Source organism: Sorex araneus, chromosome X (assembly GCF_027595985.1).
Source record: "Sorex araneus isolate mSorAra2 chromosome X, mSorAra2.pri, whole genome shotgun sequence".
Taxonomy (NCBI): domain Eukaryota; kingdom Metazoa; phylum Chordata; class Mammalia; order Eulipotyphla; family Soricidae; genus Sorex; species Sorex araneus.
Genome location: NC_073313.1, coordinates 160,125,181 through 160,149,810, shown reverse-complemented (window position 1 = coordinate 160,149,810; position 24,630 = coordinate 160,125,181). Strand labels below are relative to the sequence as shown.

Here is a 24,630-nt window from a genome sequence, read left to right as displayed (position 1 = left end):
TCCCTCTGAAGCCCCGCGGAGGCCCTCGGCCAAGTCACCCTCACCCCGCCCCGTCGCCCCCAGAGGCCACGCCTTTCACAGAAGCCCCGCCCCATCCGAGGCCCGCCCAATAGAGCGAGGCCCCGCCCTGCCCGGGCCCGCCCCTAAATCCTTCACCCATGGCACGAGGCTCTACCTCTGAAGCCCCGCCCCACGGCTCGAAGTTCCGCCACCCGGGCCCACCCCACGGCTCAAAGAGGCCCCGCCCCATGGAGTGGAGGCACCGCCCCAATCCCCGCCCCATCACGTGATTCCCCGCCCCCGAAGTTCCGCCTAATTGCCTGAGGCCCCGCCCCTGGGGCCCCGTCTCAGAGCCCGGGTCAGCCCTAAGGCAAAAGGCTCCATCCCATGGAACAAGTCCTCTCCTCACCCGGGACCAAACCATGGCTCGAAGCCAGCCCCGCCCCTCCCGGGCCCACCGGGCTCTAGGTGGCTCTAGGTCCCAGCCCAGAAGCCCCCTCCCAGCGTCCGGGCCCGCCCCAAGGTATGTAGCCCCACGGCCCGAAGCCCCGCCCATCAGTGAGGCCCCGCCCCAGAAGTCCCACCCAGTGTCTGTTCCCGCCCTTTGGCAAGAGGCCCCGCCCATAAAGCGAGTTCCTGACCTCAGGCCCCAGCCACTAAGCCCCTCCCCCGCCCGGACCCGCCTTATGGCCTGAGGTCCCGCCCCGAGGCCCCGCCCATAACCTGAGGCTCTGCATCGGAAGCTCCGCCCCGAGCCCGCCCAATTGCATGAGGTCCCGCCCCTGAAGCCCCACCACAAGGCCCGAGACCCCGTCCCAGGGCCCGGGCCCACCCTATGGCATGAGGCTCCGCCTCAGAGGCCCCGCCCACAGCAGGAGGCTCCGCCCGGGAATCCCCGCCCCAGGCCCAGGCCCGCCCAATGGCACGAGGCCCCGCCCCGCGGCCCCGCCCCCGCGGTCCGGTCGGCCGCCGGGCGTGCGCCAGTCCCGGGCCGCGCGCCGCTCGCTCATGTTTGCCCTCGCGCGCCCGCTGATCCTCCGCGCGCTCCGTCCCGCCGCCGCCGCCGCCATGAGCACCGGGACCTTCGTCGTGTCGCAGCCGCTCAACTACCGCGGCGGGGCCCGCGTGAGCCCGGCCGACGACTCGGGCAGCGAGAAGGCGTTCGAGCCGGCCACGGGTAAGGCGCGCCGGGGGTCGGCGCCGGGGCAGCCGCGGGGCTGTCCGGGGCCTGCAGGGTCCCGTGCGCGTGTCCCCGTGCACGCCCTGCGCCTGCAGACCCTGCCCCTTGCTTCCCCAGCCCTGCAGACCCTGCCCCTCGCCGCCCCCAGCCCTGCAGACCCTGCCCCTCGCCGCCCCCAGCCCTGCAGACCCTGCCCCTCGCCGCCCCCATCCCTGCAGACCCTGCCCCTCACCGCCCCCCAGCCCTGCACACCCTGCCCCTCGCCGCCCCCAGCCCTGCAGACCGTGCCCCTCGCCCCCCCAGCCCTGCAGACCCTGCCCCTCGCCCCCCCAGCCCTGCAGACCCTGCCCCTCGCCGCCCCCAGCTGCACCCCCTGGGTTTCCTGTTTGTGCCAGGGCTCTCTGCGGCCGGGAAAAGTATAAATACCAAAAAAAAGTGCAGCCAGATGCTCAGTTCGTTTCATTTTTTGGCACGGAGATGGGCCCCCAGTGACCAACCCGGCCCCCCCGGGAGAGCTGGGCTGGCCTGTTGGCCCCAGGAAAGTCTCAGGGCCCCACCCCCAGCCTCGGACACGGACAAAAGGCTCTTTATTTGTAGCGCCACCAGCTCATGCTGACCTCCCCGAGCGGTGTCTAACTCCCCCGGAGTCTGTCGGGAAGATTCTCCCCTAAAAATCACTTAGAAGGAGGCGGGAACAATAGCAAATCTGGGAGGGCGTTTGCCTTGCACACGGCCAACACGGTTCGATCCCCAGCATCCCTTAGGGTCCCCCGAGCACCGCCAGGAGTAATTCCTGAGTGCAGAGCCAGGAGGAACCCCTGTACATCGCCAGGTGTGGCCTGAAAACCAAAAATAGATAATTTAAAAAAAAAGTCACTTAGAAGTCTCTGGATATGTGGGGCCAGAGAGGTAAGACGGCAGGTAGGGCCTGGGTCGCAGCTGATGGGGTTGAATCCTCAGCACCCATCTTGGTTCCCCTAGCCCTGCAGTGACATTAAACAAACTTTGTTTTAAATTTTTTTTTTTGCTTTTTGGGTCACACCCAGCGATGCTCAGGGGTTACTCCTGACTCTGCACTCAGGAATTACTCCTGGCAGTGCTTGGGGGACCATATGGGATGCCGGGGATCGAACCAGGGTCGGCCGTGTGCAAAGCGAACGCCCTCCCCGCTGTGCTATCGCTCCAGCCCCTAAACAAACTTTTTTTTTAAATAAGCTAAAATCAGAGTTAATAATTCAAGAGACTGAGCCCTTTATTTTTTCTTTTTTAAAAAATGAAATTTTTTTTCCCTTCTCTCTGAGACAGACCACTTTCACTTTTGGTTTTGCAAGACCCCGGGTCCCTCAAACACTGTGAAGGAGCTTGGCAGAATACCTGCTAGGATTCTGCTCAGTGGCCTTCGAACTGAGCCAGGAGGGCGGGCGCCCCAAGCCCACGTCTCGTGAGGGCAGGGCAGAGGTTGAAGCGCTGTGTTTGTTGGAGGGAGGCCCGCGGCATTTATTCAGCGGTGTTCTGGGTTGTATTTTGGCATTGGGCCAAACCTAGCAGTACTCACTGGACTGTCCTGCCTTGTGCTTGGTGGTGCTTGGGGGACCTTAGGTCTCTCTGGGGACTCAAACCTGGGTCAGCAGATCATGAGGCCAGTGACTTCACTCCAGTACTGTTTCCCCAGCCCTTCAGTGTTTATTCTGAAAGGGTTCAGTGACCCCCAAGCTATGTATTTTTTTTCCTTTTTGGGCCACACCCGGCGATGCTCAGGGCTGACTCCTGGCTCTGCACTCAGGAATTACTGGGGCTCGAGGGGACCCTATGGGATGCCGGGGATCGAACCCGGGTCAGCCGCCTGCCAGGCCAACGCCCTCCTTGCTGTGCTGTCGCTCTGGCCCCGACCCTCAGGCTATTTGGGGGGGGCGTCTGGTGTTTGTGGGGACGGAATCGCAGGGATCGGGAATACCGTGAGCTCATGCGTTTCCCCCCCCCCAAACCCCCATCCCGCCCACAGGCCGGGTGATCGCCACCTTTCCTTGCTCCGGAGAGAAGGAGGTGAACCTGGCCGTGCAGGATGCCCAGGCCGCCTTCAAACTCTGGAAGCAGAAGTCAGGCATGGAGCGCGGCCAGGTCCTTCTGGAGGCTGCCAGGATCATCCGGGTAAGCTGTTGGCTGTTTTTGCGCCGCCTGGGTGGGGGTGGGGGGCACACATTTGACCACGTTGAACACGGTCTTTTTTTTTTTTTTGCTTTTTGGGTCCCACCCGGCGATGCACAGGGGTTCCTCCTGGCTCTGCACTCAGGAATCACTCCTGGCGGTGCTCGGGGGACCCTATGGGACGCTGGGAATCAAACCCGGGTCGGCCGCGTGCAAGGCAAACACCCTCCCCGCTGTGCTTTCGCTCCAGCCCTGAACACGGTCTTATCCCACATGCACAGCCGCTTTCTGAGCTCCCGGCTGAGCCGGGTTTGACCCCCCGGCGTCCCATAGCGAGGGGCAGTGGGCGTGGGCTGTTTCGTTTCTGTGAGCGGCGAGCCTTGCTTTCCAGTTGGTGCCGGGTTTTTTTTCCCTTCCTTTGACTTTTTGGGGGCTGCGGGTGAGACTTCGAGCCACACCTGGAGCCGAGGGCTGCTTCCGGCTGGAGTCGGCGGGGGTCAGAGGGTCAGTACACTGGCCGAGCCGGGAGGCTGGGGCACAGTGCGTTGGGCAAGGCCAGGGTTCAGAGTGGTGTCCCTCCCGCAGGTAAGGCAGGAGAAGGCCAGCAGCTGCCCCCGTGCCCTCCAGCCGCCTCCTGGGCCCTGAACCCCGGCCCCTGCCTCGCGGGGCAGCCGGCCCCTGAGGTTTTCCGCCCCGTCCCAAGCTTTGGCACTTTCCTGCTTTGGGGTTTCAATCCCCCAGACCATGCACGTTTGACTGCAGGATGCCGGGTGCCATGCCTTTCCCCCGCCCTCCAGCCCTGCCCTGCTGGGCCGTGGCCACTGGCCGTCTCGCTTTGGTGCTCTGCCACGTGTGGGTCCACAAACACTGCAAGAGGCTGCTTTTTTTTTTTTTTTTTCACCCAGCGATGCTCAGGGGTTACTCCTCGCTTTTTTCTTTTTTTTTTGGGAGGGTCACACCCGGCGATGCACAGGGGTCACTCCTGGCTCTGCACTCAGGAATTACCCCTGGCAGTGCTCAGGAGACCCTTTGGGATGCTGGGAATCGAACCCGGGTCGGCCGTGTGCCAGGCAAATGCCCTCCCCGCTGTGCTATCACTCCGGCCCCGAGAGGCTGCTTTTGTTCGCCCTCTTCCTCCTCGTCTGGCGGCTGCCTCGTCCAGGGCTGTTTCCAGCCAGGGGGTGGGGGGCAGCCCGCCCTCCTTGGGGTGCTCTTTGCCTGCAGTGCTCCCCACCCCATCCTCTCTCTCCCTCCCTGCAGCGGCCCGGCGTCTCAGAGCCCCAGAACCATCTCAGAACCACCCCCCCAGAACGAGGTTCTCGCCGGGCCAGCCCGGCCGATGGGGCCTCTCCGAGGGTCGAGTCTGGAAAAGGCCCGAGAGCTGATCCCTGGTCCTTGAACTGAAAACTGAACCTCCTCCTCTTCCTGCTGTCCTGCTTCCTTCCTCTTCGCTCTGGACTCCGAGGGGGCAGGCTGGCCGGTCACTTCCCCCCACCCCACCCACCAGGCGCGGCCCCGTGGCCAGCGGGCGCCTGTCGGCCATCTGCTCCTTCCCGCTGACTCGGTGCTTCTCCTGGGGACCCCCTGCCGCTCTCCACGGAGCCCGGGGTAAGCCCCGAAGCCCCTCCTGCCCGGGCCCCTGTGGGGGTCGGACACGTCTCAACACCTCGAGTGTCAGCGACACCCGCCTCCCTTCTCTGCTGAGAGCTGCCATGGCCCGCTGCCTGCTTTCTTTTTTTTTTTTTTTTCCTTTTTGGGTCACACCCAGCGATGCACAGGGGTCACTCCTGGCTCTGCACTCAGGAATTACTCCTGTCAGTGCTTGGGGGACCCTATAGGATGCTGGGAATCAACCCGGGTCAGCCACGTGCAAGGCAAATGCCCTTCCCACTGTGCTATCGCTCCAGCCCCCGCCGCCTGCTTTCTGTTGCAATTCTCTCACTTCTGACTTCTCTGGTTTGGTTTGGTCGCTTGGAGTCACACCCAGCGGTGCTCAAGGGTTACTCCTGGCTCTGTGCTCAGGAATCACTCCTGGCAGTGATCGATCCGGAGATCCTCTAGGATGCCAGGGATCGAACCCAGGTGCCAGGCAAAAACACGCTGCTGGACCATCGCTCCTTTTGTCAGTTGTAGTCTGGGGGGCCGCACCCGGGGGCTCAGGGGTCCACGTGTGATGCCAGGGGTCGAACCCGGGTCTGCTGTACGCAAGGCAAATGCTCGGCCCGCTGCCCTCTTTTCTCTGGTGACCGCAGCGGTCGGCTGCATTCTCGGTCTTTGGTTCCTGAGCTGATCGACCGTCTCCGGGGACAGGGAAGTGACGGGTGTCACCAGCCAGCAGGTCGTGACTATGTGTTTTCCTGCCCTTTCCCTGCCGTGACCCCACAAGACTCATCCCCTAGGGCTGGAAGCCGAGCAGCCCCCCCCCCCAATCCCATGCCGTGGCCCCCCCCACATTGACGTGACTCACGGGGTCCCCAGCCGACATGTCAGACAGTTGGTATCAGGTCCTGAGTCTGGGGGACCTGCTGGCTCGGCCCGTCCATGCAGACGTGTGTCTACGGGAACTGCACGCTCACCACGCGTCCACGCGCGCTCTCCGCCTCCCACCAACACGCCTTTACCCGCTGGGCCCGGCGCGAGGCCCAGGCCTGACCCCTTGGAGCCTTGACGCTTGTCCCTGTCCCCATGCTCCCCCCACCCAGGAGCGGAAGGACGAGATCGCCGTGATCGAGACCATCAACAACGGCAAGTCGGTCTTCGAGGCGCGCCTGGACGTGGACACTGCCTGGCAGTGCCTGGAGTACTACGCGGGCCTGGCCGGCTCCATGGCGGGTGAGCGGGGGGACGGCCCCGGCCTGGCCTCTGCGACGGACCCCAGCGGCCGCAGCCCCGAGGGAGTTAGGGGGGGCCCAGGGCGGGGCCTGAGTTCCAGTGTCTCCCCGCCTGGAGGTGGACCTGGGCGGATGGGGCGCCTGTGGGGGGGTCCTTGCGCCCTCACTGCCCTCCCGTCCCTCCAGGCGAGCACGTGCAGCTGCCCGGCGGGTCCTTCGGCTACACCCGGCGGGAGCCCCTCGGGGTGTGCGTGGGCATCGGGGCCTGGAACTACCCCTTCCAGATCGCGTGCTGGAAGTCGGCGCCCGCCCTGGCCTGCGGTGAGTACCCCCTCCCCCCCAGCAGAGCCAGCAGTGGGGCAGGGGTGGGCTGGGGAGGGGGAGGGTGTTGCTGCGACCCAGGGAGGTGCAGGTCCGGCCACCCCACTGGGCCGTCCGAGAGGCCTCCGGCCTGCTCTGTTTGAGGAGAACCTTCTAGAATAAGGAATAAGGAAACGGGTTCTAGAAGCTTCCCCGGGAAGCCAGCAGACCCGGGGTCCTGGGTCAGGAGGCCTGAGGTGTGGCCCTGAGTCCCTGCGTGGCCGCGTCCACCTGTCTCTGGGCCGGTGTGGGGGGAGGGGCAGTCAGTCCTGCCCCCCATCCCCCGCCGCTGAGGCCCCCAGTGCCCACCCGCAGGTAACGCCATGGTCTTCAAGCCGTCGCCGTTCACGCCCGTGTCGACCCTGCTGCTGGCCGAGATCTACACGCAGGCCGGGGCCCCCCCGGGCCTGTTCAACGTGGTGCAGGGCGGGGCGGTCACGGGGCAGCTGCTGTGCCGCCACCCCGACGTGGCCAAGGTCTCCTTCACCGGGAGCGTGCCCACGGGCAGGAAGGTGGGTCTGCGGGCTGCCAGGAGGGGCGGGCGCGGGCTGAAGGTCAGCTGAGCCCCCGGGTGTGGCCTCCCCCAGCGCCAAGGGCGGCCGGAACCCTGCTCCGGGGTTCTCTGGGGCTGGGCCACACCCAGGAGGCATGGAGACTCTGCCCGCTGACCTCTGGGCCAGGCCTGCGAGGGAGGGGAAGGGCAGGCGAACGGAGCAGGGTTGGTGCGTGCTCTGGGCACGTGTGCATGTGTATGTGGAGGGTGTCGGGTATGTGTGCTGTGTGTATACACTGCACGCGTCTGCATGTGTGTGCATGGAGGAAGGCCAGGTGTATGCTTATGTGTGTGTGTGTGTGTGAGAGAGAGAGAATGGAGGGGGGTTAGATACATGCTCTGTGCCTCTGTGTGTGTGTGTGTGTGTAGGGTGACCAGGTATGTGTTGTGTATGTGTATATTTTGCACATGTCTGCATGTGTGTGCGTGAGGAAGGCCAGGTGTATGTGCATGAGTGTGTGTGTGAGAGAGAGAATGGAGTAGGGTTGGATACGTGCTCTGTGCCTCTGTGTGTGTGTGTGTGTGTGTGTGTGTGTGTGTATATACTTTGCACATGTCTGCGTGTGTGCGTGGAGGAAGGCCAGATGTGTGTGTGTCTGTGTGTGTGTGTCTGTGTGTGTACGTGCACACACATGAGGTCCCCCGTGACCATTGGTGCCAGAGGAGAGGTGGGGTTGGCTTTGGCGCTCAGCGCCCCGTCCTTCCGCCCCGCCCCCAGATCATGGAGCTGTCGGCCCAGGGCATCAAGCCGGTCACGCTGGAGCTGGGCGGCAAGTCCCCGCTCATCATCTTCTCGGACTGCGACCTCGAGAACGCGGTGAAGGGCGCACTGATGGCCAACTTCCTCACTCAGGGCGAGGTGGGTGCCCCCCCCCCCGCCGCGCGGCGGTCCCTGTGCGCCGTCCCCGCCCAGGCTCACGCCCCGCCCCCGCCCAGGTGTGCTGCAACGGCACGAGGGTGTTCGTGCAGAAGGACATCCTGGAGCGCTTCACGGCCGAGGTGGTCAAACGCACGCAGCGCATCAGGATCGGGGACCCCCTGCTGGAGGACACGCGCATGGGGCCCCTCATCAACCGGCCGCACCTGGAGCTGGTCCTGGGCTTCGTGCGGGAGGCGAAGACGCAGGTGCTCGGGGTGGCCGGGCCGGCGGGCGGGTTTCCGGAAGCCCCCGGGGTCCCGCGTGCCCCCACGGTGCCCGTGTTTCCTCCCCGCAGGGCGCCAAGGTGCTGTGCGGCGGGGACCCCTACATGCCCGAGGACCCCAAGCTGAAGGACGGCTTCTACATGACCCCGTGTGTGCTGGGTAAGCACCGTCCCCTCCGTGCCCCGCGGGGGTGACATCCTGGGGCCACGCCCAGAGGCGGTAATGCCGGTGTCGGGGTGAACGGCGGGGAGATGGACCCACGCCCTGGGATGGGAGACGGGCTTGTCCTGAACTCGGGGCTTTGCTTTTTTGGGTTTTGTTTTTTCGGTCCCACCTGGCAGTGCTCAGGGCTGACTCCTGGCTCTGCACTCAGGAATCACTCCTCGTGGTGCTCAGGGGAGCCAATGGGATGCCGGGGATTGAACCTGGGTTGGCCGCGTGCAAGGCAAACGTCCTCCCCGCTGTGCCTTTGCCTGCTGTGGTTATCGCTGCATCCTTGCCCCAGGATGAGCTTGCGCCCCCAACTCGCCTCTGACGGCTGCTGTGGCCTTGACGGTTCTGTGGTCTCTGACGGTTCCATGGTCTGATGGTTCCGTGGTCTCTGACGGTTCCGTGGTCTGACAGTTCTGTGGTCTCTGCCGGTTCTGTGGTCTGACGGTTCCGTGGTCTGACAGTTCCGTGGCCTCTGATGCTTCCGTGGTCTCTGACGGTTCCGTGGTGTCTCTGATGATTCTGTGGCCTCTTCTGGCTGCCGTGGTCTCTTGACGGTCTCTCGGGGGTGTCCGCAGCCGGCTGCACAGATGACATGAGGTGCGTGAAGGAGGAGATCTTCGGGCCCGTCATGTCCATCCTGCCCTTCGACACGGAGGACGAGGTCCTGCGCAGAGCCAACGACACCACGTTCGGGCTGGCCGCGGGCGTCTTCACCAGGTGCGGGAGGGGCAGTGTCCCCTCATGGCCCCGTCCTCTCCCTCCTATTCCATTCTGCCCCCCTCTCCTCACTCTTTTCTTTTCCCGCTCCCATCTTCTCCCCACATAGTTGATGTCCGGCCTTATTTTATTTTTTTTTTTTTTTTATTTTTTTTTTTTATTAATAGTTTATTTTTAATTAGTGAGTCAACGTGAGGGTACAGTTACAGATTTATACATTTTTGTGCTCATGTTTCTCCCTTACAAAGTTTGATAACCCATCCCTTCACCAGTGCCCATTCTCCACCACCAGTAAACCCAACATCCCACCCCCCCTTCCCAGTCCCGTCTCCCCCCACCCCACCCTGCCACTATGGCAGGGAATTCCCTTTTGTTCTCTCTCTCTGGTTAGGTGTTGTGGTTTGCAATAAAGGTGTCCGGCCTTATTTTAAAGTCAGGGGCTGGAGCGACAACACAGCGGGGGTGGAGCTTGGCCTTGCCCGTGGCCGACCTGGGTTCAATCCCGGCATCCCATAGGGTCCCCCGAGCACCACCAGGAGTAATTCCTGAGTGCAGAGCCGGGGGTCAGCCTTGAGCATCGCCGGGTGGGACCCAAAACCAAAATGATGCATCTGCTGACACTGAGAATAAGGCCCGGGTCTGGTGCCCGGGTCTGGTGCCCGGCGCCACCCAGCCCCGCGGCTGCAGCCGAGGCCCCCAGCTGCCGTCTGTCCCGCGCACGTGAGACCCTGACTTCTGGTCTGAGGCCACGGGACACCGGGTCGATGCATCAGGCCCCCAACCCCCTTCTCCTTCCGGCCGAGCTGTCGGGGCTCTCGGGGCGCCGGGTGGGAAGAGGGGGCTCAGGGCCGCGGCTGACGGGCCGCGCTTGTCCCCCTGCAGGGACATCCAGCGGGCGCACAGGGTGGCGGCCGAGCTGCAGGCGGGCGTGTGCTACATCAACAACTACAACGTCAGCCCTGTGGAGCTGCCCTTCGGGGGCTACAAGAAGTCGGGTGAGCCCCCTTGGGGGCGGGACCCTCGAGCCGCGACCACCAGCCGCTCTCGGGCTCGGGGTTTCTCCAGAGCTGCTGAACCCTAAACCCAACCTGAACTCCAGGCCAAACCCTAACCTGAACCCTAACCCTAGCACGAGCAATAACCCAAACCCCTAACCCTAGCCTGAACGGTAGACTTAACCCTAATTAACCACAACCCTAACCCTGAACCCTAACCTAAACCCAAACCTGTAAAGCTAACCCAAACCGCTAACCTTAACCCTAACCCTAACCTTAACCAAAACCCCTAACCCCTAACCTTAACCCTAAGCCCAACCTTAACCAAAACCCCTAACCCTAACCCAAACCGCTAACCCTGAACCCTAACCTTAACCCTAACCCCTATCCCAAACCCCTAACCTTACCCTAACCCTAACCTTAACCCAAATCCCTATCCCAAACCCCTAACCTTACCCTAACCCTAACCTTAACCCAAATCCCTAACCCAAACCGCTAACCTTAACCCTAACCCAAACCCCTAACCTTAACACAAACCCTAACCCCTAACCCAAACCCCTAACCTTACCCTAACCCTAACCTTAACCCAAACCCCTAACCTTAACCCTAACCTTAACGCTAATCCTAACCCCTAACCTTAACCCTAACTTTAACCTTAACCAGAACCCCTAACCCTAACCTAAACCCCTAACCTTAACACTAACCCTAACCCAAACCCCTAACCTTAATACTAACCCTAACCTTAACCCCTAACTTTAACCCTAACCTTAACCCAACCCCCTAAACCTAACCTTAACCCTAACCCAAACCCCTAACCTTAACCACAGTCCTAAACCTAACTTGAACCCCAGCCCTAACCTAAACCCTAACCCTAACTTGAACCGTAATCCTAGCCTAATCATCACCCAGCCCAAACCCTAACCCTACCTGACTAAAATAACCCTAACCCCTCACCTAACCTTAACCCAAATTACCCTAACCCCTAACCTAGCCCTAACCCTAACTCTACCTTAACCTTAACCCTAATCCTAACCCTAGCCCCAAAACTAACACTAATTCTAACCCTAACTCCAACCCCAACCCTGTCCCTAACTCTAACCCCCAACCCCTAGCCCTAACCCCAATCCCTAACCTTAACCCTAACCCTAACCTTAACCTTAACCCTAGCCTTAACCATAACCCTAACCCCTATCCCAACCCCCAACCCCTAACCCTAACCCTCGGGTGCTGAGGCACCTTCAGGCCTGCTTTAGCGCGTCCATTCTGAGCACAGTGTATCCTGCGGGGCGGGTTTGTGGTCCCTTAGTCTGCCCCAGATCCCAGACCTGTCCCTCGTGGCCCCTGACCAGCCCTGTCCCCCGCAGGCTTCGGCAGAGAGAACGGCCGGGTGACCATCGAGTATTACTCCCAGCTCAAGACCGTGTGCGTGGAGATGGGGGACGTGGAGTCGGTCTTCTGACAGGAGCTGCCCCAGTGCCTTGGACGCCGCTCGCCGGGGACTTGTGCCCACCCACGGCGCTCCTGGAGGCCTAGCAGGACGGAGGGCACCCGCTGGCCTTCAGCTCAGGCCCCTCGAGGCAGCTGACCTGGGCACAGCTGGCGGGGGCGGGGCCCCAGCCCACGGGACGCTGCCAGGGTGGGCGTCTCTGTTCTCCGACGCTCGGGTGCGGTGGGATCAATAAATCACCTGCAGACAGACACCCCCTCGCCCTCTGACCGTCCCCACTCTGCAGGGTTCGGGCAGGCCCGAGGGCTGGGCTCGAGGCCCTCCCCGCTGATCTGGTTTGGGTTTGGGGGGGTCACCCTGATGGTTCCCAGGGCTGGCTCGGGGGACCCCAGGCGGTAGGGTCTTGAGGTCGTGCCAGGGTCAGCTGCTCGCAGAGCACTGTGCAGCCTCTCCGTTGCCTTTTCTCAGCCACAACCTGATGGCGGAGCCTGGGCACCCCTGATCCCCGCCCCCCTGCAGGAAGCCGCTTGTCACCGCCGCTGTGCTAATAGGGTTCTCGGGAGGGAGAACCAGGAACCCAGAGCAGGATGGGAGGGGGATTCAGCAACACCCCCCACCCCCCCCGTCACTGTCACCAGCCCTTTGGAGTCCATTTCTTCTTCTTTTTTTTTTTTTTTTTTTTTGGGTCACACCCGGCAATGCACAGGGGTCACTTCTGGTTCATGCACTCAGGAATACTCCTGGCGGTGCTCGGGGGACCATATGGGATGCTGGGATTCGAACCCGGGTCGGCTGCGTGCAAGGCAAACGCCCTCCCTGCTGTGCTATCGCTCCAGCCCCTGGAGTCCATTTCTTTACAAAACTTGTTGAATACATTTTTTTTTTCTTTTTGGGTCACACCTGGTGATGCTCAGGGGTTCCTCCTGCCTCTGCACTCGGGAATCACTCCTGGCAGTGCTCGGGGGACCCTGTGGGATGCTGGGAATTGAACTCCGGTCAGCCGTGTGCAAGGCAAACACCCTCCCCGCTGTGCTATCACTCTGGCCCCAAATAATTTTTTTTTTTTGCTTTTTGGGTCACACCCAGTGATGCTCAGGGGTTACTCCTGGCTCTGCACTCAGGAATTACTCCTGGCGGTGCTTGGGGGACCATATGGGATGCCGGGGATCGAACCCAGGTCTGCCGCGTGCAAGGCAAACGCCCTACCCGCTGTGCTATCGCTCTGGCCCCCCAAATAAATATTTTTTAATGGCCCTCCTCCCCTCGACCCTACCTTCCCTTCCTTCCGGTGACCTTTGTTCTGTTCCCGCTGTCCTGTTTCCTGCTTTATCTGCACCCCCACGCCCCACCCTTCCGCCAGGCTGTGCCTGTCCTCTTCCTTCTCTCTCCGCCTCCCCCCTGTCCAGACGGCGGCCACCACTGGGCACTTGGAACGGGGCCATCAGCGTCGGGGCAGAGAGGTGGCCCCAAGTGGGACTGTGTGACACAACCTCAGCAATAGTTCTTCGCTTTCAAATGCACGCAGAGCGTCACCCGGGAGCTGTCGGGACCCCGGGCTGCGCCGGCTCCCCCTCTGCACCCCTGCGCATCTGACTCTCACCCACCGCCCAGGTTAGGACTCAGTTTCCCCGCAGTGTCTCACAAAGTGCTTCTGGGCCCGGCTACGTCCCGCTGCTTCTCCTGAGCTATACTGAAGCAAGGACGGCCAGTGGCCCCAGTCGCTGACTTTGAGGACACGCGGCCACGAAGAGGGGCAGGGGCCCCTGGCCCGGCCAGCTGCAGGGCAGGGCTCGCGCGGCTGGCGCTGCCGGAGTTCTGCCAGCAGGTGGCGCCCTCTCCCTGCCGTGGCTGCACCTGCGTGGACATTGGCCGCGCCCTGCCCCTGGCACCTCTTGTCTGAGCCTGGAGAACTTTAGACCTTCTGGGGGGCTGGGGAAGCGAGCAGGGCGTAGGCTGGAGCAGGCCGCACCCGCGGTAGCAGCAAAACACGCATGTGCGGGCTGGGGCAGGGACCCCAGCCCATTGGCTGCCCTACCCACCCATCCTGAGTTTTTACTGGCAGATGCAGTCTGCGGTGGGCATTGAAAAGCTCTCCAGCCAACCTCGACTGGTGAGCAAAGGCTCTCACCCCCTAACTCAAGGGCAGAGGTTTTGGGTTCCTTCACATCCCAACTCAAATGCCAAGATTGGGGGGTTCCTTTCCATCCTAATTCAAGTGCAAAGGTTTTGGGGTTCCTTTTAGTTTTAGAAAGTGGAAAACGTTTACTGGGAAGTAGAAGAGAAAAAGAGAAAGGAACTCGGGGGCTGGAGTGATAGCACAGCGGGTAGGGCGTTTGCCTTGCACGCAACGCAGCCGACCCGGGTTTGATTCCCAGCATCCCATATGGTCCCCCAGCACCTCCAGGAGTAATCCCTGTGCATCGCTGGGTGTGATCCGAAAAGCAAAAAAAAAAGAACTCCCCAGGTGGAGGGGAACGGAACATTAGCATAGGACTAAAGTTATGGGTTTTGGTTTTTTTTTCTTTGCTTTTTTGGGGTCACACCCAGCGATGCACAGGGGTTATTCCTGGCTCTGCACTCAGGAATCACCCCTGGCTGTGCTCAGGAGACCCTATGGGGTGCTGGGAATTGGACCCGGGTCAGCCGCATGCAAGGCAAATGCCCTACCCGCTGTGCTATCGCTCCAGCCCCAAGATGATGGGTTTTTTTAAAATCATTTTTGTTGTTTGGGGGAACACGCCGCTGACACCCCCCCCCCACCCCCTGGCCCCAGCCCTCTCTCTCCTGCCACAGTGCCCTGACCCTGAGTGCATAAACAATCTGACATTTCCAGACCCACCCCCCAGGAGGGGAGGGGAGCCCAGAGAACCAGAGTGGAAGTTTCGGGGGCAGGAGCCCTGGGCTCAGCCCCCCACATCCACACACCAGTGCCCCCCCGCCAAAGAAAAGACCCCAACCAGAAACAGGTGCGAGAGTCACTGTTAGGTATGAGGCAGATGCCAGGTCATTTTTTTATTATACTTAGAAAAACAAACAGTTAACTGGGAGGGAAACAGGCCCCAGGCGGGCGCCTCCGGGCCCCCCCCCCCCCGGCCTAGTGGCAGCACCGGCCCCCGCCTGGGCCCGGCTTGATCCAGCCCAGCTGCTGGAAGGCGGAGCACACAGTCGTTCCCATCAGGCCCAGGAGGGCGATGGAGCCCAGGGCACCCCGGCTGCGCTTGCTGGGCTCTGGAAAGGAAGAGCGGGAAGAAGTGACTGGCACGTTCCAGAACGTTCCGCCCGCCAACACCCGCAGCGAGAGGACAGCTGCCAGCATGCCATGGGGTGGGGGGTCCCGTGTGGTGGCAGGGATAGAGCCTGGTTGACCTGCACCCTGCACGACCCTCCCACGCCCATCCCATCTCCCCACCGACCCACCCGCAGAGAAGAAGCCCCCCAAGGGCCCCCCCGGGGTCCAGGCCGCGCCGGGCGCCCCTTCTTACCTCCCGTGTAGTAGCCGTGAGCGTAGAGAACTCGCCCCACGATCCACGCCAAGCCCAAGCCGGACACTATGCGCTGGAGGGTGGGAGCGGGGGAGGCACAGGTGAGCCTTTATTGTGGGGGGCAGAGATCCCGGCCGGCCACCCCGATGGAGCTTGGGGGAGCCAGGTGCTGTCGGGGATTGAACTCGGGGCTTGTGCTCCAGCCCTTCGCGACACAGCCGCAGCACGGCAGGGACAGACACTCGCCATGAGAGCGAGGTTGATCCAGCCCATGGGAACTACATGTGAGGGTGTGATGCAGCCCAGGGGAACTGCATTTGAGGGCGCGATCCAGCCCACAGGAACTACGTGTGAGGGTGCAATCCAGCCCAGGGGAACTGCATTTGAGGGTTCGATCCAGCCCAGGGGAGCTGCATTCGAGGGTGTGATCCAGCCCAGGGGAACTGCATGTGAGGGTGCGATCCAGCCCAGGGGAACTGCGTGCGAGGGTGCGATCCAACCCAGGGGAACTGCGTGCGAGGGTGTGATCCAGCCCATGGGAGCTGCGTGTGAGGGTATGATCCAACCCAGGGGAACTGCATGTGAGGATGAGATCCAGCCCAGGGGAACTGCATGTGAGGATGTGATCCAGCCCAGGGGAACTGCATGTGAGGGTGCGATCCAGCCCAGGGGAACTGCATGTGAGGGCATGATCCAGCCCAGGGGAACTGCATGTGAGGGTGTGATCTAGCTCAGGGGAACTGCATGCGAGGGTGCGATCCAGCCAAGGGGAACTGCATGCCGCATCACTGGGCCTGCCCACCGAGACAGCGGTGGGACAGACGGACGCCCACTTCCTCTTTCCCTCCCGGCCAGCTCAGCCCGCAGACAAGCCAGGTGTGGGGGGCTCACCGGGTGGTAAACGCCGCCGACGGCCAGGAAGAACAAGAAGGGTGGGTACACCTCCAGCCTGGAAGAGACACGTGGACCAGGAGTTGCCCTCTGACCCAACTTGGCAGCGGGGCGGGTCCTCCCAAGAGAGCCCGCGTGCAGCCCCGAGTTCTCTGCCCAGCTCTGCGTGTGACACATCCCGGGTTCCGGGTGCTCGGAGAGACGGAGTTTGGATCAGGGGAGGTCAGGGCACCAAAATGAGCTGTCCTGGGCTACCCATGGCTTTTGTCTGGTTTTGGGGTCCCGCTCGGAAGTGCTCGGGGCTTATTCCTGGGTAGGGAGCACTGGGCGTGGTGCCAGGGCTGAAAGCCGGAGAGGCAGCCCTAGCTCGGGATCCCTCCTGGCCACTGGGGGGGGGCCTTAAACTCTGCTGGGAGTCGACCCCCAGGACGTGTGTTGGGGACAGCGGGAGGCGGGCGACCCCCCCGCCCCCGACACTAGCTGGCACTCACGTGTTCTGGTGCGCCCGCTGGATGCAGTTGAAGAGGTGACCGTTCTCGGGGTCCGTGCTGTACATGGTGGGGTACTGAGGGGGCAGAGGGCAGGGGTCAGCCGGGGGTGGGGCTGAGACCCCCATCCCCAAGCCTTCCTGGCGCAGGGGAGGTGGAGGGGGGATGACCAGGCAGCCTGTGCCCGAGCCAGCGCCATCCCCCATCTCCTTCCCAGGGGGGCCCCACGCCCAGCAGAGACCCCTTGATGGACGCCCCCACCGCACCCCCTTACAAGGCCCCCTGGGCAGGGCCAGCAGGGCACACCTGGGAGAAGGCGTGGGGACGTGGAAGCAGGAACAGGTGGTGACCGTCGGCTCCCACGAGCTCCGGGAATGGCCGCCACCCTACGCCCGCCCCCATGGCCCCTGACCCCTCACCTCCACTTTGTATTTCCTGCGGGCCTTGGAGACGTTCATAGCGAGGTGGAGCACCAAGACGAAGCTGGCGGCACCCGTGAGCACCACGAAGCCATATTCCTTGGAGAGCACGGCCATCCTGGGGGGGGACAGGCACGTCACACCCTCCCACCCACGGCCATCCTGAGGGGGTCCAGGAATCTCTCTCACACACACACACACACACACACACACACGCAGAGCCTTCCTGCAGGGGTCCAGCACAGCAGGCCCACCCAAGCCGGGGGCCGGGGGTGCAGTGCCAACCCCGGTTCCATCCCAGCACGGCAGAGGGTCCCCCAAGACGGGGCAGGCCCCCCAATCGAGACCACCCGAGAGTCTGGCACTGCACTGAGCGCCCGGAACCACTGTTCTATGCCAGTCCTGCATGAAAGATGTGAGTCCCGAACTCGAAAAGGGGAAAATGGGGGCTGGAGCCATAGCACAGCGGGGAGAGCATTGGCCTTACAAGCAGCCAACCCGGGTTCGATTCCCAGCATCCCATAGGGTCCCCAGAGCACCGCCAGGAGTGATTCCTGAGTGCAGAGCCAGGAGTAACCCCTCAGTATTGCCGGGTGTGACCAAAAAGCCAAAATAAATAAATAAACAGAAAAAGGGAAAATGGGCTGAAGCAACAGCCCAGTGGGTTAGGCCTTATACGCGGCTGACCCAGGTTCGATCCCCAGCCTGGAGTGATCCCAAAGCAGCATTGGGTGTGGCCCCTCCCCAATGTTATCCCCCAAACACCGCCAAGAGTAATTCCTGAGTGCAAAGCCAGGAGTAACCCCTGAGCACGGCTTGGGTGTGACCTCAAAAAAAAAAAATAAATAAAATAAAATAAAGGACATCTATACAATGGAATACTACGCAGCCGTTAGGAGAGATGAAGTCATGAAATCTGCCTGTCAGTGGACGGACACGGAGAGGATCAGGCTGAGTGAAATGAGTCAGAAGGAGAGGGACAGACATAAAATGACAGCATTCATTTGTGGGATATAAAACATATATACATATGCTAGAAGACTAATATCCACGGCCAGGGAAAACAGGGGCTAGGAGCACCAGTCAATGGCTGGAATCAACCACAAGTGTGTGTGGGGCGGAGGGTGGGTAAGACAGAGAAGGGGCCAGGGTGACAATAAAAGCTGGGAAGGGTCACGCTGGACAAGAACTGAAGATTCAAAGTAGGTAAAGGGATTTTTTTTTTTTTTTTTTGCTTTTTGGGTCATATCTGGCAATGCTCAGGGGTTCCTCCTGGCTCTGCACTCAGGAATTACTCCTGGCGGTGCTCGGGGGACCCTATGGGATGCCGGGGATCAAACTTGTGTCGGCCATGTGCAAGGCAAACGCCCTCCCTACTGTACTATCACTCCAGCCCCAAGGGCGATATTCTTGATAGCCTTTCAGTACCAATATTGTAAACCACAATGCCCAAAAGGGGGGAGAGAGAGGGAGGGAGGGAGGGAGGGAGAGAGAGAGAGAGAGAGAGAGAGAGAGAGGGAGAGAGAAAGAGGGAGAGGGAGAGAGAGGGAGTGAGGGAGAGAGAGACAGAGGGAGTGAGGGAGAGGAAGAGAGGGAGAGAGAGAGGAAGAGAGGAAGAGAGGAAGAGAGGGAGAGAGTGAGGGAGAGAGAGGGGGAGAGAGAGTGAGTGAGTGAGAGAGAGAGGAAGAGAGGGAGAGAGGGAGGGAGAGAGAGGGAGAGGGAGTGAGGGGGAGAGAGAGAGAAGGAGGGAGAGAGGGAGAGAGGGAGGGAGAGAGAGAAGAGAGAGAGAGAGAAGGAGAGGGAGGGAGGGAGAGAGGGAGTGAGGGAGAGAGAGAGAGGAAGAGAGGGAGAGAGGGAGGGAGTGAGGGAGTGAGGGAGAGAGAAAGGAAGAGAGGGAGAGAGGGAGTGAGGGGGAGAGAGAGAGAGAGGGAGTGAGGGGGAGAGAGAGAGAGAGAGAGAGAGAGAGAGAGAGAGGTGTCTGCCATAGAGGCATGCTGGGTGTGATGGATGATAGGAACACTGGTGCTGGGGAATGTGCCCTGGTGGAGGGACGGGTGTTGGAACCCTGTGTGACTGACACCCGATCATGAACAGATTTGTAAGGATCTGTCACAGCAATTCATTTAAAAAGAAAAAAGCAGGTGGGGGCCGAAGCAATAGCACAGCAGGGAGAGTGTTTGTCTCCCTGCCGACCTGGGTTCAATCCCTGTCACCCTGTAGGGTCCCCTGAACACTGCCAGGAGTGATTCCTGAGCACAGAGCCAGGAGTCAGCCCTCAGTGTCGGCGGGTGTGGGCCCAAAAGCCAAATAAATAAAAATAAAAGGGAAAATGAAGGACGTCCTGGGGGCTGGAGCAATAGCACAGCGGGGAGGGCGTTTGCCTTGCGCGAGGCCGACCCGGGTTCGATCCCGGCATCCCATAGGGTCCCCTGAGCACAGCCAGGAGTGATTTCTGAACGCAGAGCCAGGAGTGACCCCTGTGCATCGCCAGGTGTGACCCAAAAAGCAAAAAAAAAAAAAAAAAAAGAAAATGAAGGATGTCCAGAGAAGACCCACAGGAAACAAAACGGCAACGGCCCTGCCCAGGGGCGAGGGTAGGAGCGGCAGCCCAGCTAGAGGGCAGGGGGCTTGGCATGTGGGGTCTCCAGGCTCAGGTCCCCACACCTCACAGTCCACCTGAGCACTGAGCATGGAGCAGCCCTGAGCACCACCAGGCTCGGCCACAGAAAGCAGACACAGCCTGGGGAAGCCAGGCCAGCCCACTGGGGTAGGTACCCAGGACTACGGTCAGGGGTCAAGGGTCAGGGGTCCCAGCTGGCACTGGGAGGGGCCACTCGCCACCCCCCAAACAGCTGGTACCCATTAGCTCCTCCTCGCAGGATCTCCCACCTGGAGGGGGGCAGGGGCGGGCTCATGAGGGGAGGGGAGTGTGGGGGGGGGGCCCCAGAGCCCCCTGAGACGCATCTGCTCAGAGTCTGCAGGGGACAGAGCTGCCCCGAGAGCAATTCCTGGGGTCCGCTGGGCCCTTGTCGCTGGGCCAGGAATGGCTGCAGCGACTGGGGGCCCCAAAGCCGGCTGTCCCCGCCCCGCCCCCTCCCTGCTGTAGGGGCCACTGAGGGGGGGGGGCCCAGTTCCGGGCGGCAGCCACACCCCAGCCACACCTGGGCCACACCCGTGTGCGCGGCTGCTGATAGCTTCCAGGGCAGGGCGGGGAGCCCCAGAAGCCGCAACCTCTGGCACTCCTGCCCCAGGCGTGAGCTGGCACCTTCCACCACCGCTCACGGGACGTGTGACCGTACACGTGAAAGAGCCCCATTTTTAGAATTAGTATGGATTTTTTTTTTTTGCTTTTTGGGTCACACCCGGCGATGCACAGAAGTTCCTCCTGGCTCTGCACTCAGGAATTACTCCTGGCGGTGTTCGGGGGACCCTATGGGATGCTGGGAATCGAACCCGGGTCGGCCGCGTGCAAGGCAAATGCCCTCCCCACTGTGCTATCGCTCCGGCCCCATTATGGATATTTTTTTCCTTTTTGCGTCACACCCAGCAGTACTCAGGGGTTCCTCTCGGCTCTGCACTCAGGAATCACTCCTGGCGGGGCTTGGGGGACCTCATGAGATGCCGGGGATCGAACCCGGGGCGGCCGCGTGCCAGGCAAACGCCCACCCCGGTGTACCTATTACTGTGTCACAGGTTATTGAGCAGCCGGCCAGGGCGTTACTCCTTCACACCCTCGGAGGGTAAGTTTTCCTACCCTGATAACCTCTCAACTTTTTGTTTTGTTTTGGGCCACACCCGGTGATGCTCACCCGGGCGTGCTCCTGGTTCTGCACTCAGCACCCCGCCTGATGGGACTTGGGGAACCCTTATGGGGTGCTGGGGAACTGAACTCTGGTGGGCCAGGGTTTGCTTGCAAGGCATGTGTCTTATGTCTTACTCTCTCTCCAGCCCCAATCTCTCAATTCTGAATCCCTTTTTGTAGATGAGGAAATGGCATCAGAGAGGGTAGGTAATCCACCCAAGGTCACACAGCCAAGGTCACACAGCACTCAGAGAAAAAGTCAGGCCACCTGGCTTCAGCCTGGACCCGGGCCTATCCCCTCTCCCCTGTGTGGCCTCTCCATGGGGTGGGAGAGCGGGTTTGTCCACTCCTGACCTCTCTTCGGGAACCGTGTCCACCTCCCCAAACCCTCTCCTGAGCATAAAACATATTCACGAGACTTGGAAGCTAATCATTAACCCCAGGTCCCCCAGAGGGCCAGGGACAGTCCTAACGGGTGGGGGCAGAGCACAGAGAACTCTGGAAAAAAAGCATTTTAAAAGGCTGGGTGCTGATGTGCCCCGAACGAAATCAGGTCCATTTCAAAGTAAAAATTGAGGGGGCTGGAGTGATAGCACAGCGGGGAGGGCGTTGGCCTTGCACGCGGCCGACCCAGGTTCGATTCCCAGCATCCCATAGGGGCCCCTGAGCACCGCCAGGGGTGATTCCTGAGTGCAGAGCCAGGAGTAACTCCTGAGCATCACCGGGTGTGACCAAAAAAGAAAACAAAGTAAAAATGAGAGGGGGAGAGAGGCTGGCCCCGATGTTGGATTTCGAGCTGAACACCAATGCCCGCAGCCGCAAGACTGGGGCCAGAGAAGCAATGAGATGCTTAAAATCGCGTTCTTTCCCCAGCACCCCATACGGAGCCCCAGGCCCCGCCAGGAGAGAGCCCTGAGTATCACCTCACCAGGGGTGTACCACCCCAACCCCATAAAGTTAATGGGGAATCCAAGGTGTCCCGGGGAGAAGATGCTTTTTTTTTTCTTTTTGAGTTGCAAGTTGCCTTGCACTCGGCCGACCCAGGTTCAATTCCTGGCATCCCATATGGTCCCCTGAAACACTGCCAGGAGTAATTCCTGAGTGCAGAGCCAGGAATAACCCCTGTGCATTGCCGGTGTGACCCAAAAAGCAAAAATAAAATAAAATAAATGAAAATTAAAAATGCTCAATTACTGGGGCCAGAACGACAGGCCAGCAAGGAGGGCATTTGCCTTGCATACAGCTGACCCAGGTTCGATCCCTGGGATCCCATAGGGTCCCCTGAGCACCGCTAGAGATAATTCCTGAGTGCAGAGCCAGGAGTAGCCTCTGAGCATTGCCGGGTGTGACCCTCCCCCCCAAAAAATTAAATTTTTTTTTTCTTTTTCCCCCTCATCCCCCTTCCTGCGCCTCATAGTATGGTGTACGCCACGCCGCGTCGGCCAGCGTGGGGCTTTTGCTTAGTTCACAGTCCAGAGAGGTGGCTGCTACATTAAAAACCTTCAATATTTCAACAAAAACTTATTGTTATTATTTGGAGTTTCCTCCCCAAGTCAGACCTGTTCAAATGGAACCGTTTCACATTGCTGACAATTATAAATGTTAAGTCGCGCGGACGGGAAAAGGAAAAAGGAAAAAAAGAGAGAGAGAGAGAGTTATGTACTTGTAGCAGTGGGGCTACATATCTCTTCATTTCCAGCAATGAAAAACTAATTATCAAATGTAGTAGATCTGTCTCTCTTGGTTAGGAACTCCAACAACTATAGTGAGCTTTGTGTTGAATTATGGAATGTAATCAAGGTAAAGAAAAAATGAAGTGAAATTCATTAGTTATACAGTAGGGGGTAGGGGGTGGGGGCGGGGGATATACTGGGGTTTCTGGTGGTGGAATATGGGCACTGGTGAAGGGATGGGTGTTTGAATATTGTATAACTGACATATAAACCTGAGAACTATGTAACTTTCCACATGGTGATTTAATAAAAAGTTTTAAAAAAATAAATATTTACATGAATATTACATCACTGAAGAGTTCAAAAAAAATTAAATTTTTAAAACTGTTCAAGTACATACACAAAGTCCTAGCTCCTTTGGGGTCCTTTGGGGTCCTTTGTGGCTGGCCAATATTGATTATGCAAGTATAAACCGTGTGTGTGTGTGTGTGTGTGTGTGTGTGTGTGTGTGTTGGGGTGTCCAGTTAAATACAGCCCATTAGGTGCTAAATCACCTTCTGGATGACCGCTGGCTCTCTTACTTGAGGCCAGGGGCATGCTGTCCGGTCCACATCTGCAGAAGGGGCGCTGCTGCCCCCCAGTGCTGCCCTGACCCTCTGGGTGCCTTAGTTTCAGGAAGCCCCTGGCGTCGGGTTTCAGGGCTCGTCACAGTATCTCTGTGGTTTTATATATAGTAACCGCTTTAAAAAAAAAAAAAAACCTGCTTGACAAAGTTTTCTATTTCTGTAACAGTGTCCTTAAGGGAGCTTAGCAGGCTGCTTCCCAGCAGGGAAAGTACGTTGGGGCCCTTGGGAGCGACACTGTCGAGCGCCTCAACCCAGGGAATATCAGGGAAGTTTCCCAGAATCTTCCCCAGGCAGTACCCAGGGGACCCCAAGATCTGCCCCGTGCAATGGCACGCGGCCCTGCTGGCCACCGCCACCTGCTCAGGGTCCAAGTCTGCTGCGGGGTCAAGGTGTGCCATCCCGCCCTCTCCGGACTCCCTGTCCCCTGCTGGGGGATTAAGTCCCCACCCTCCAGGTCCCTGCGTTTCCGGTGCCGCCTTTCCCGTGCCAGTCCCCGGGGCTACATGTAGCTCGTCACCTCGTGACTCCCAAGGAAACTATTAGCACGAGCCGCAGCTCCAAGGGGATGAGTCACGGCAGGGCACGGAGGGGGGCCCCAGCGGGCCCCACCCGGTACCCGCGCCCTCCCTGCACCCCTGGGAAAATAAAGAAGTCCTCCAAGACCCGGAGCGGCTTCTGGGGGCGCAAGCGGGAGGGCCGCGCGTTTCCAAGAGGCAGGAGGAAAAACAACGCGGGTCCCCCCGGGGAGGCTGTCCCGCGCAGGGCCCCGCGGTCCCTCCAGCACCCGCCTCGCAGCCGCAGGCCCAGTCCGGGCAGAAGCGCGGACAGGGCACGGCTGACCTTGAGCAGCCGCCCCCACGGCAGCCCGATCGGGGCCTGCACACGGATACATGCACCGGGCCCGGGGTGCAGCTGCAGTGCGGCTGCAGGGGCTGCGGGGGCCGCAGGGCGCCGGGCTGAGACCCCCCCAGACGAGCGGGCCAGGGCCAGCGAGGGCCCCGCAGCTCCCGGCGGATGTCGGGAGGCTGGTGCCGCCGCAGGGCGAGGCAGATGCCCGCCGGGCGCAGGGGCAGGTGCGGGGACCTACCTGGATGCCCTCAGCTCGGCTGGTGCAGGAGGCAGCTGCGCAGTGAGGCTGCGGCCGCCGCGGCTGGAGCGGGGCGGGGCGGGGCGGAACGAGGCTACGCCCGCCAGACCACGCCCCCCAGCACGGGGCTCCGCCCCCGGGCCCTGTTCTCGGGCTGAGGCAGCCGCGCAGTGAGGCTGCAACGCTACTGACGGGGCGGGGGCCTGATAAGACACGCCCATAAAGACCACGCCCCACCATCTGGCTCCGCCTCCAAGCTGAGGCAGCTGCACGATGAAGCTGCCGCTTCCGCCTGTCGGGGCGGGGCCAGTGAGACCACGCCCACGTATACACCACGCCCCCATTGCGGGGCTCCGCCTCCGGCCCAGTTCTGTGTCCTCCGGGCTGCGGAGCGTCCCCACCGCGTCCTCCCCTCATTTTCCCGCTGGCCAGCTTCTCCCGTCTCCAAATCCGCCTGCCGCACATGCCCTCGTGGCGGCCTTCCGAGAGCGGCCCAGCCGAATTTGTACTTTGTCAGTAGGTGTCAGGAAAAAAGGGGAAAAAAAAACAAGAAATGGTGCGTTGATAATTTTGCCCCT

At 60.8% G+C, this 24,630-nt stretch overlaps 2 protein-coding genes across 2 annotated transcripts; one reads left to right on the top strand and one right to left on the bottom strand.

Moving 5' to 3' along the window:
• Positions 1-954: 954 nt before the first annotated feature.
• On the top strand, positions 955-11,835 carry ALDH9A1 (aldehyde dehydrogenase 9 family member A1). The gene is made up of 11 exons (XM_004613874.3): positions 955-1,177; positions 3,183-3,328; positions 6,028-6,157; positions 6,343-6,477; positions 6,832-7,028; positions 7,788-7,928; positions 8,006-8,194; positions 8,284-8,371; positions 9,001-9,142; positions 10,025-10,137; positions 11,502-11,835. The coding sequence occupies exons 1-11, from the start codon at positions 1,009-1,011 to the stop codon at positions 11,594-11,596; spliced, it is 1,545 nt and encodes a 514-aa protein (XP_004613931.2). The 5' UTR covers positions 955-1,008; the 3' UTR covers positions 11,597-11,835.
• Positions 11,836-14,646: 2,811 nt separating this feature from the next.
• MGST3 (microsomal glutathione S-transferase 3) lies at positions 14,647-24,208 on the bottom strand. The gene is made up of 6 exons (XM_004613875.2): positions 24,053-24,208; positions 16,865-16,982; positions 16,449-16,522; positions 15,958-16,015; positions 15,067-15,139; positions 14,647-14,812 (listed from the first exon to the last, which is right to left on the bottom strand). The coding sequence occupies exons 2-6, from the start codon at positions 16,979-16,981 to the stop codon at positions 14,679-14,681; spliced, it is 456 nt and encodes a 151-aa protein (XP_004613932.2). The 5' UTR covers position 16,982; positions 24,053-24,208; the 3' UTR covers positions 14,647-14,678.
• Between the last annotated feature and the right edge of the window lie 422 nt (positions 24,209-24,630).

Excerpts from the sequence above, each read along its gene's own strand:
- ALDH9A1 (XM_004613874.3), top strand. The coding sequence starts at position 1,009 with ATGTTTGCCCTCGCGCGCCCGCTGATCCTCCGCGCGCTCCGTCCCGCC. Across the intron at positions 6,158-6,342 it reads CCTGGCCGGCTCCATGGCGG|GCGAGCACGTGCAGCTGCCC; the intron begins GTGAGCGGGGGG and ends CCGTCCCTCCAG. Across the intron at positions 8,195-8,283 it reads TGCGGGAGGCGAAGACGCAG|GGCGCCAAGGTGCTGTGCGG; the intron begins GTGCTCGGGGTG and ends TCCTCCCCGCAG.
- MGST3 (XM_004613875.2), bottom strand. The coding sequence starts at position 16,981 with ATGGCCGTGCTCTCCAAGGAATATGGCTTCGTGGTGCTCACGGGTGCC. Across the intron at positions 16,016-16,448 it reads CAGCGGGCGCACCAGAACAC|GCTGGAGGTGTACCCACCCT; the intron begins GTGAGTGCCAGC and ends TGTCTCTTCCAG. Across the intron at positions 14,813-15,066 it reads TCACGGCTACTACACGGGAG|AGCCCAGCAAGCGCAGCCGG; the intron begins GTAAGAAGGGGC and ends CTTCCTTTCCAG.